An 11,225-nucleotide genomic window follows, 5' to 3' on the forward strand; every position below is an offset into this window, starting at 1 on the left:
GGGGACGGGAGAGGACAGCACGCCCGGCCCCCCCTAGCACACGGGCGGCAGGGTCGGTACCAGGATGGCAGCTCTGGGGACAGACTGGTGCAGCCAGGGCGGGGAGATGACCCCCAGACTGCAGTGGAGCCCATCTGGGCAGTGCGGGAAGGGCCCGGCTGCCCGGGCTGCACCGGGGTCCCTGTAAGGGCTGTGCGCGCGTGCGGTTACCTGTCTCGCAGCGAGGCCCCGAGAACGGCTCTGAGCACAGGCACGTGAAAGTCCCCGGGAGGTCCACACACGAGCCTCCGTTCAGGCACGGATCGGAGGCACATTCGTCCACATCTGCAGGCGGCGGAGGGAGCTGGGCTCGAGCCAACCTTTGGCTCCCCGGCACCGGGTCCGGCCACCGGGGCCGCGGGAGCCTCTCCCGTCCCCCGGGCAGGCCACTCACCCGTCTCGCAGGCCATGCCCGTGTAGCCGGCCTGGCACAGGCACACCACCGCGCCGCTCTGCACCTGGCACCGGCCGCCGTTCTCACAGGCTCTGCTGGCACATGGAGACAGTGCTGCACGTGCAGAGGGGTGGAAGCTGTTGGGCCCCGGCTGTGGCCGCCGGGGATGCCTGTCCTGTCCCACTCTGGAGGTGGCCCTAAGGGTGCTGGCTGTGGGCTCCTGGCCCGGACGGCCCCCTCCCATTGGCCCAGAGTCCGTCTGCATCGGTTTGTGGCAGCAGATCTGGGGTGGGAGGAGGCTGTGTGCCCGCGGGATGTGGGCACGAGGGTGAGAGGGCCCAGGCCCCACCCTCTCTGGGGTTCTTGTTGTCAGCTGCCAGCACGGAGTGGGATTCTGCAGCAATTCCTCTGGGCCAGACAGGGGGACACAGCCCGTGACAGCGCCTTGAGGGGGTGCAGTGGGTAGAGGTGCAGGGGGAGCTGAACGGCCCATAGGTGAAGGGGCGTCGGGGGGGGAGTGTCTTGCTGCGGGACTGGGTGTGGAGGCCCTCAGACCCCCTGGCGGCTGCTGGCCCATGGACCCTGGCCGCGAAGCCTGGGGTGGGGGGCACCGCCTTCCCTCAGCCATGCCACGTGTCTTGATGACAGTATTCTCCCCAGACAACTCAGAGAGGCGCCAGGTGGACCCTCGGAGCATGTGGGCCTCCCTGGACTCGAGGGGGCCAGAAGGAGGAAGGAGCCGGTGGTGTGGAGGGGCCTTGGGTGCTGACCCCTGTCTCCCGGACCCTGACTCCACAAGAGAGCAGGGCTGGGCACCTGTGGGCAGGGGAGGTGCACGTGTCCCTTCCTGGACACTGCAGGGCGTCCCTCTATTGTGCTCTGGTGGCGGAGCTGGCTCCTGGGACCAGTGAGCCTCAGTGGGGACCTGGGACCTGTCGGTGACACCGTAGTGGCCATGAGGAATCGAGGGACAGGGCTGCGGGCTCCAGCGCAGGCCCTCCTAGGGGCCTCCCGGGGCCCAGCCGTGTGTGCACCCTGGGGTCACAGACCTCGGAACGTCCCTGTGGCTCTGAGTCTCCCTGGGGCGCTACTTCTGGATCGAGACCTTCCCGGACAGTTACTTGTCCACGCTGGACTTAACCACGTGTTCTGGGTCTCTAATGAATGGTTGTGCGTCAGTAAGTGTGTTTAGGGCAATGGGTGTGTGGTCCGGCCCAGTGCACATTAGGGCTCATGGCGCTTTGATTTGAAGGGGCTCTTTTTGTTGGGCTCCCCCGGCAGCTTCCCACAGTGAGGCTGGGGGCGGCAGCGGGGGCTCAGCTTCCTTCACCAGGTAGGCCAAGGGCCAGGACGATGGGGGCCCAGATGGGTGCTGGAGGAAGGGCAGGTAGGGGTGTTTGGATGGAGGGTGGCAGACTGGGGTGCAGCTGCAGTTTGGGGGCAGCAAGGGGGTCTCAAGGAGGACCCCAAGCCATGCCTGTGAGACCTGGGGGCTGGAGAAGAAACCCCCTCCGCTTCTGTTGGGAGCTGTTGGGGTTTGGAGTCTGGGGGTACAGAGAGGAAGAGGGTGGGGGCGTGTGCCCTTGCGCAGCCCATAGCCGCTTGTCTGACCTCGGGAGCCCCCACATCCCCACCACGCCAGTCCAGAGCCGAGAGGGAAGTGACGGTCTGGTAGCGCCTGGGCAGCTCTCGAGCGGGCCCTGCGGGCAGGCTGGAAGCGGGCACCGGCCTGCTGAGCGCCAGTGCCCGGGAGGCGCCCCGGATTTTCCCCTCGAGTCTCCACTACTGCCCCCCCCAGCCTCTTGGGGCACCCGCATCTGCCGCCAAGCCCTCTGCTGACACTGACCCGGTGCTCCCACCAGGCCGCCCATGTGCCCCCGGCTGGGCAGGCCCACGCAGGGTGCCCTGCAGCCACCGGGGCTCCTCTCACCTGTCTCACAGGTGGGCCCCCCGAAGCCGTCCGGGCACTGGCAGCTGAAGCTGTTGATGCCGTGCGTGCAGGTGCCACCGTTCTGGCATGGGCTGGAGGCACATTCGTTCACGTCTGAGAAACAGGGCCGGTGGGGGCCTCAGTGGGGGCGGCCAGGCTGGGGGGACTCTGCCCGGGCCCCTCCGGCCTCACTGCGGGGGGGGGGTCGGCTCAGAGCGGGCCCCGCCTCTCGTGCTCTCCCTCAGGGAGCCGCTGTGCGTGCCCCCTGCACCCTGCCCCCGCTCTGGGAACAGACGCCCTTGACCTTGGGCTCTTGGGGCCCCTGGCTGCCGCGGCGTGAGCTCACCCAGGTGGCACTGCCGCCCCGTGAAGCCTGAGGGGCAGGAGCAGCTGTAGGAGGGGTTGCCCGGGACGCAGTCGTCGATGCACTTGCCGCCGTTGAGGCAGGGGCGCAGGGCCAGGCACACGGAGGCTGTGGACACAGGAGGAGCCGAGCCGTCCCTTCCCTCCCCCGACCCAAAGGGCCCGTGTCTGAGGGATCGCTGTGCCGTCTGCTGGCGGCCCAGCGTCCGCGATTCACTTCTCAGGTCTCCCCAGGGTGCCCAGGGCACCTGCCATCTGTCCTGCCGACACTGACTTGTACCGCGACCCTGGCGTTCCGGGGAGGCCAGGCTTGCGGGAACCCTTCACACCCACAGCACCTTCCTAGCCCTTTAATGCATCAACTTGTCTGAGGAGCAGGCGACACAGGACCCAAGGGTGCCCAGCGACGCAGGGGGGCGCACGGGCATGAGTGAGCCTCACGGGAAAGACGTCTGCGGATGTGGACAAGGGGAACCCGGTGGGAGCCAGAGGCGGTGGGTGGGGGTCCCTCAGGCCCTTCTGAGGGGATGCGGTCTGGTCCCAGGGCCGCCACTGATGGGACGGAAACGCATGCCCAGCCGCCCCTCCGTGTGAAACGAGGGCCACGCTCCGGGCTGCGGAGGTCAGGGTTTCTCACAGCATGGCCTCCTGGCCAGGGAGCCTCCAGTGGGAGCGCCACCCAACCCCATGCCAGGGCCCTCCAGGCCGTGCAGCCCACAGAGCTCAGCTCGGGGGAGAAGCAAGGCTACTGAAATCTTCGAGGAAGAAGTTCAAGTTGGCAGATCACGAGAGCACGCCAGGTCTCGGTCTCCCTGTACGAGACACCATCAGGGAGAGATGGGGGGGCACTCCCGGAAGGGCACCAACAGGACTGAGGGTGTCTTTGGGCCGACCCCCCCCGCCTGTCCCCTCTGTTCACTCGGCCACACTCTCACTTGGTCGGCCGTGGTCCGGCTCCCCTGCAGAGCGTGGTGGCTGTCCGCCAGAGCCGTCTCCGGCCCACCCTCCTCAGGAGCGAGCCTTCCTCTCCCGTGTGCACTGACCCTCCCTTCCCGGCACCGTCCGTGTGTAGGGGACCCGGAGTGACACACACAGGCTCCCTCTTCTGGGCCTGCAGTGTGGCCGCGGGGAGGCTAGGGAGCTCCTGCAGCCTCCGTGCACACTAGTGCGGAAGGCCCAGCGACCCCTCCTCCGTCTACTCCCCCAGAGGCCTGGGCTTGTGGCGAGAAGCATGTCGGCGTGGGAACGGGGTCCCCGAGGGACTGGCCAACTCTCTTTGGAGGATCCCCTTCCTCAAGGTCACATCCTGTGACCTTTGTTGGGGAGCATGGGCCTGGCCACCCCTGGACCCACGCCTGCTCTCACACCTGCACACAACTTAATCCACGCTTGCTTACACCTGCCAACACCTGTGCCTACACCTGCCGCACCTGTGCCCGCACCTGCCGCACCTGTGCCTGCACCTGCCACACCTGTGCCTGCACCTGCCGCACCTGTGAGTGCCTGCACCTGCCGCACCTGTGAGTGCCTGCACCTGCCACACCTGTTCCCGCACCTGCTGCACCTGTGAGTGCCCGCACCTGCTGCACCTGTGCCTACACCTGCCGCACCTGTGCCTGCACCTGCTGCACCTGTGAGTGCCCGCACCTGCCGCACCTGTGAGTGCCTGCACCTGCCGCACCTGTGCCTACACCTGCCGCACCTGTACCTGCACCTGTCGCACCTGTGAGTGCCCGCACTCACACCTGCCGTGCCGGTACCCACACCTGCTCACCCACCTGCTCTGACCTGCACCCGCACTGCACAGCTACAGCATCCCACGCCTGCACCCATACCTTGATCCCAACCACAACCTAAGCCCCTGGCTACTGGTGGATGACAAGCCACAGACCTCTCTGCCATCAGAGACAGAGTGGTGTCCAAACCTCCTGAACTACCACTGCCCAGAGCCCAGAGGGGCAGAGCAGGCTGTGGGGCTTGGCCTGGCCTGGCCTGGGGCTGCAGAAGGGTTTGTGTTCTTGGGCACCCGCTTGCCACTTTGGGGGAGGGGCAAAATTATTGGCTCCTGTGCTCCTTGGCCTGTGAGTTCCCTGTCCCCTAAGCTCAGACGCTGGCCGGCTTCAGTGAGTGGGTGGGCTGGGCGTCCCCAGGCATCTCTCACCCCAGCACCATCCTCAGGCCTTAGGGAGTCTCCTGGCCCACGGGTGCATGTCTGCCCTCCCTGGGCCCTGGCCCCGCCCCTGCCAAGTGCACACCAGCTCCACCCACACTGAAGTTTGCGGGACAGATGGTCCTCCCAGTGGCCTCAGTCCCCTTGTGGGTGGGAGGGGAGACCTCGAGGGCGGTCCTCACGCGGGCGTCATCATTGCCTTTGCAGGGCTGTGATGAGTCCTCCTCGTGGAGTGGCCAATCAATCATTTGACACACCCTTTCCACTTAGCATGTTTCAGGAGAGTCTGCGCCTTGGTCCGCGTGCCACACAGGGCAAGGGGCGGGGACAAATCCTTCCGCTCCCAGTCCCGACTGCCTGCCCTGAGGTGGACCCTACCCCCCACCCTGCCCCCTCTGCTGCACGTTCAGTGCCCGAAGGGCCCTCGGTGACAGGGAAATCCCTGTGGAGTGTGAGTGCGAGGAGTGTGAGACAGGCACCAATCCCCACCAAGCAGCAAGTCCTTGGGTGGCCCTCCCCGGCCCAGCATGCAGGCTGGGAGAGAATGAGGGGAGAGCGCCGGCTCCTCAGCTTGCGCAAACAAACCGTGGTCTCCAGCACGTTCCCCTGTGCACCTCCCAGAGCGGAGATAGGAAAGACTCCCCAGGAAAAGACGGGGGGCTCAAGGGAGGAGCCAGTACTAGCCCCGGCTCCTGGCTGGGGGAGGGGGTGGCGAGACCCTGCCCTCCTGGACAGCAGCCTGCCTGTCCCCAGTGTCACTCCCCTCCTCCAGCACTGGCTTCATCCAGCCTCGTCCTCCCCGCCCCCTTCCCCATCCTCTCCTTCACCCCATCGAGCATCCAGCCCCCTTCTCCTTGCCCCCTCCTCCCCGCCCCCAGCGTCCCAACCCCTTCCTCCCTGCTCCAGCCCCTCTGTCATCCCTCCAGCCACCCCGACCCCCACTCCCTGAGCCGCTGGCTCTATCCTCTTACTTGTATGGCTGCAGCCCCCCACGCGCACCTGGGCATCATCGATTCTGAACACCCAGCGCCCGGGCACGCCCACGTTGGTGGTGGTCTCCACCTCGGCCATGTCCGCTGTGCGCGAGCCAGGAATGCTGAAGTAGCGCCGCCCGTCACCCGCATTGAAGCCAGCCTGGGGGGTGGGCATGGAGAGCGAGGGACAGGCGCGGTCGGGTCCCCAGGCCTCCCTAAAGTTCCCGAGACCCACCTGCCCCACCCCCGACAGTGGCCGGGGTCAAAGAGATCATGTGGAAGCCAGCCTTGTAAACCTGGGGCTTTGCAGGTTTAGGGGTACCTGTGACACCCCCCATGCTGTCCTTGTCCCGATCAGCAACCTTCCAGCCAGGTCCAGACCCCAGCCAACAGTTCCTCCAGCCACCAACCTTGGGTGCTGGCGTGTTCCCCCCATAGGGACCGGGGACCAGGGGCAAGTGTGAGCTCAGGAGGCCCGGGAGGAGGGGGGCGTTCACACAGGGCAGGAGCACGGCTTGGCCTTGGGACTTGCGTGGGGCCGCTCCCCCCACACTTAGGATTCCCCGCTGGCCACAGTTCTGTGGGCCGTGGGCCCGCCCGTAGGCCAGTCAGTGCACAGAGAACCAAGGCCCTTCTGTGTCAGCGGCAGCTGGGCCTGGAGGCCAGGCGGGGCGGCTCAGGACAAAAGTGCCTTTGGCGTGAGGCTGTCTCCCTGAGCCGGGGCTGGGATTGGCCTCACACTGGCCCCCAGTGCTGGTGCGCATAGGGGCGGGCGCCTGCTTTGTCAGCTCATGGCAGGCGTGGCGGTGGGAGCAGGGCCCCTACCTGGGCTGCGATGCCCCCCAGGCCGGCGGCGTCCCCCCCGCTGCTGGCGTGCGTGCCGGTGGTCCACGTGATGGACTCATAGTTGAAGATGGTGAAGGAGAACTTGCCGTCAGTGATGAGCACAGTCTGGAATGTGTTGACCTGCCGAGGAGGGACGTCTGAACAGGGCTCTGTGCCCCCAGGTCCGCGCTGTGGGGCCCTGCTCCCCTCCAGCGTCCCTTCCCCTCACCACCCACGGGCCCCTCACCTGCGTTCCCAGCTACGTGGTCGGCCATCGGCCATCAGGCCGGTGGCCTCACCCCATCCTCCACTGTGTCCCCGGGGTCTGAGGCCCCGGCACAGGCCAGACCCCCCCATATCTGTCACCTGTGAGACACACTGAGGGGTCATGAGGGCCCATGGATGCCGGGGGCAGACCCTGCGCCTGTGGTGCTGACGGGGCCAAATCCACAGCCGCCTTGTGTGAAACAAAACCGTGAAGGGTGAGGGGGCACAGAAAGGAACAGTGCTCTTGGCAATTTTTGTTGTCCTTGGAATTGTCTTCCATGAGCCTCGGACTGAGTGGCAAATACAGGAGATGTTATTTCTGATTGGGCAAAGGAGGGGGGCTCTTTAAGACGCGGTCTCGGGACCAAGAGGAAAGTCTCTGGAAAAGAATCAAATCAGAGCTTTCCAGCACCCAGGGAAGTAAAGCCCACCCAGAAGGTTACCAGTGGAGCCATCAAGGCCCTAGAGGAAAGAGGGGCGAGCCCGCATGAGCCCCGTCGGGGAGGGACGTGAAGTGTAACATTTGTCAACTGCAAAAGCCAAAGAGATTTACATGTTCGACCACAGAAACATCTGCATAAAAAGTGCCATGCGGTGAAACTGAAGAGCACACGGCCAAGTGAAGAAGGTTTTATGACTTGGTGGCCGTCCAAACTGTCGGTATTTTCAACTGAAGCACAACTTCTGCGGGTCAGTAAGAAAGAGACCAAAAAGATGACGGAAAACTGGCAAGGGCTCTGCGAGCAGCTGCGGTGACAGCAGAGCACGGCTTGCCGGTCACACGGGCACCAGAGGTGTGGACGGCCAAGGAAGAAGCCCTTCCCTGTTTGCCCGGAAGGTTGGCAAGGGCAGAGGGCTGGGTGGACGGCACTCATCCGCACGTCTGAAGCCACGAGTTTGAGGGGCGAGTCAGAGCTCTGCGGGCGGCCGCCTCCCTGCGGACAGGGGTCCCCCGTCTAGGGGGCTGCGGGGTGGCCATCTCAGGGCACAGGTGCCGCCGGCCGCGGGGCGTCCTACGGCCCCTCTTCTTACTTATGCAAAAATGAGTGCTCCCCAGCGCTCCCCTCCAGGAGGCAGACCTGGTGCTCATACTCTGAGGACGGCCAGCCTGTGGTGGCCATGAAGGCGGGAAAGGCGAGGGAGGACGGGGGGCAGGACTGAGGTCAGCTTCACGGGCTGCTGAGGTCCGGCGTGCGAGGGGAGCGACGCCGGGCGTGGAGCTTAGCCGTCCCTTCCTGCTGCGCAGCCTGTTCCGGGAGCTTCCAGCCCACACTCCGAACGCTGACCCTTCTAAGAATTCTGTCACTTTGTAGCCCACACCCCCGGGCCCGAACCCTGGAGAACACTGAGGTGTCCTCTGTCCGCGAAGGAGGGGCTCAGGCCGGTCCCTCCCTCCCAGCCATGAGGGAGGGCGCGCAGAGGGGCCTCGCGGCTTCGGCAGGGACGTGGAGGAAGCGGAGGGAGGAAGGCGCGAGGCTGCCGGGCGAACCAAGCCGCAGAGCACGTCCTAACAGGCGTGTGTAATGGCAGTGATCTCTTGGTGGTGGAATTACGGGTTTTTGGTTTTTTTTTTTTGTTACAAGGATGTTTTTCTTACAAATTGGCCATAAGAAAAAACAAATAGAACCTACAGAGTATTAGTGGGCTCCCACGGGTGAAGTTCAGAGATGCTTATTTGCAATGTTTACGGAACAAACCCATCCGGCCCTGGTCACTGTCTCCCTCCTTTTAAGAAACGCAGGGTGCCCAGCCGGCCAGCTCTCTCCAGGACGGGCCTCAGGGCTTGTGAGCGACTTCCCGCCCCCGCCCGCCAGTGCGCTTGTCCGCGGCGGAGCCTCCGCGGCTGGGACCTGGCACCGCTGCCCTCTGCCCACCACGGTGCGGACACGTCTATCCCTCGGGGCTACTCTGGCACCCTGTCCCTTGAGCTCTGGAGCCCCCTGTGGTAAGCTGCCACCCTCCGCCTGGCACAGCAGTCCCACTGGCCCTTGGCATCCAGAATGTGCCGCACAGGAGAGACGGGTCCCCAGTGCCTCTGCTGTTTGGCATTACCACAGAGTAAATTCCCCGCGTGACTGTGGAGTATGGAACCATTCCGAGGGGAGATTCTTCTAACACATGTGATCTGTGTCTCCCTAGCGTGTGAACTCCTGTGTCGGGGTATTTGGCGTTTTCCTAGAAGCAGATGGATTCCAGGGCGTGGGGCGCTGGGGAAGGTCAGGGCTCTGCCCTCCTCCAACCTGGCTCTGTGACCCTGGGAGAGTCACTTGCATCCCTGGGCCCAGGTTTCCGCTGTCAGCCATGGACCAGTGTTTGCGTCTGACCCACCTCAGCAAGGCAGGGTCCCTGGAGGGAGACCCTGGACCCCAGACGGACGTCCTCCCTCCCCCAGGACAGAAAACTCACGGGGGAGGAGGCGCTGCCTCCAAAGAAGGTCACGCGGTGCCAGGTGGCTATGAAGACCCAGGTGGCGGAGAAGCCCTGGAGCTCCGGGAAGTAGCGCACGATGTCCGCGGTGGCCCTGCGCAGCGTGGCCGGGTCGGCCGCCTCCCTGTAGTACACTTCACCCGCGCGCCGATTGTCCACGTCTGCCCAGAAGGCTGCCACCACACAGCGGTCCTTGGCGATGGGGAAGGCCGCGGGGGTGAACTGAGAGACCTCCTTCAGGAAGGAGACGGCTCCGTTATTGTTCACCTGTTGGAAAGCCAGACGGGGCCGTGGGCACCTGGGGGCAGGCGGGCGGGCAGGCCCAGCGGCCTCCCCTGCCTCACCCACCAGCCGCCTTCCCGGGGTTGGGGGGGGGGGGCGGGCGGCCTTGAACAAGGCATCCCCAGGACGGCCTGACAGTTCCTGGTCCCTGATGCGAGACCCTGCAGCCTGTCCCGTCCCCTTGCAGACAGGCTGTGCGCCCGGGCTCAGGCTCTGACCTGTTCTCTCTACCCTGGGAGAGTCACTTGGGAGACTGCCTGGGCCTGGGCGGCTGCTGTGGGGTCAGGGAGCTCCCACTGGGGGCCCTGGCCTGGGGCAGCTGGGGCGCTCAGCATCCTGGGTCCCCCTCTAATCAGGGACTTTGGGAGGCAGAGCAGAGTTCCGGCCTCGGATCCAGGACAGGTGTGCGGGAGGCATGTGAAGTTGGGCGAGGGGTGGTGGCCCCAGGGAAGAGCTGTGGGGAGCAGGAGCCAGTGCGGCCGAGGAAGGCTGCGTTGGTGGGGAGGGGTCTGTGCTCAGGACTCCAGACAGTAGGGAGCTGCAGAAGGCTCCTGAGCAGGAGGGGGGAGCAGCCTCTCTGCAGTAAGACACAACTGGCCCCAGTGCAGTTAGCTGTGCAACCAGGCACACCAGCCTTTCCCTCTCTGTGCTCTGGATTTTACCTGTGACATGGGGATAACACTCGTTCTGCCTCCGGGATGCGGAGTGGCCTTGAACGAGGGAATGAGCCAGAGCTGGGCTCTAGGCTGTCATGGTGTGGGAAGATGGGGGCAGAGCCGTGCTTGGACTTCCCCTTTAGGTGAGGGTGGCCCGGGAATCCAGAAGCACAGCTTGCTTCTTACAGGCACTGAAGAGCAGACAAGCAAGCGAGGGATTTCAGGTTTGGATTCCAAACTGAGGACAGGGAGGGGCTGGAGGGGAGCCTGACTCTCAGAGCTGCTTTCCACCCGAGTGAGCGCATCTGCACGTTGAGAAGCAGTGGCTGCAAACGGGACCTAGCGTTTTGCAGGCTCGTGGAGGGAGCTGTCAAAGCTCGGCGCCCGCCCAGGGCTGGGGGGTAAACCTCCCAGTACACAGTCCTCCGCAGCCTCGCTCTCTGCTGTCCCCTCACCCCAGCGATCCGGGGGCCGTCGAACCGGGACTCGGATCAAGGCGGTTCCCAATGGATGGCATCCCAAGATTCCAGAAGCAAAGAAAACCCTCTCAGGTAGAAAATGGAATCACCTCAGGCCTCAGCTATTCCTAGAAATAATTTTTCAAATGCAAAACCCAGGACGGTCAAAGATGGTCAGGCACATAAGGAAACAATGAGGGGAAATGTGAGAAACGTTGGATACAGAATTATCAGACCAGCCACTATAAAATAAGTTTGCTGTGTTCCAAGTGCAAGCTTTAAGTTTCTTCTAGAGAATGGCCAAAATAATCTTGAAAAAAGAACGAAGTTGGAGGATTTACACTTCCTGCTTTCAAAACGTGCTACAAAGCTGCAGTGGTCAGAGCCGCGCATCCTTGGCTGAAAGACGGAAAGATAGACAAATAGAACATAATGGAGAG

The 11,225-nt window shown here is 64.2% G+C and overlaps 1 protein-coding gene across 1 annotated transcript in view; it reads right to left on the reverse strand.

Moving 5' to 3' along the window:
• The window catches only part of SNED1 (sushi, nidogen and EGF like domains 1), a 61,470-nt gene extending 51,464 nt beyond the window's left edge, over positions 1–10,006 (reverse strand). Inside the window, exons 1-8 of the mRNA XM_029936153.1 lie at positions 9,917–10,006; positions 9,369–9,656; positions 6,696–6,836; positions 5,868–6,030; positions 2,710–2,835; positions 2,364–2,477; positions 434–547; positions 211–324 (exon numbers count right to left, since the gene is read on the reverse strand). Coding sequence (XP_029792013.1) covers positions 211–324; positions 434–547; positions 2,364–2,477; positions 2,710–2,835; positions 5,868–6,030; positions 6,696–6,836; positions 9,369–9,656; positions 9,917–10,006 — 1,150 coding nt within the window. The remainder of the gene's footprint in view (positions 1–210; positions 325–433; positions 548–2,363; positions 2,478–2,709; positions 2,836–5,867; positions 6,031–6,695; positions 6,837–9,368; positions 9,657–9,916) is intronic.
• Positions 10,007–11,225: the final 1,219 nt, after the last annotated feature.

The sequence above is a fragment of the Suricata suricatta genome, chromosome 3, assembly GCF_006229205.1.
Source record: "Suricata suricatta isolate VVHF042 chromosome 3, meerkat_22Aug2017_6uvM2_HiC, whole genome shotgun sequence".
In the NCBI taxonomy this organism is placed as follows: Eukaryota; Metazoa; Chordata; class Mammalia; order Carnivora; family Herpestidae; genus Suricata; species Suricata suricatta.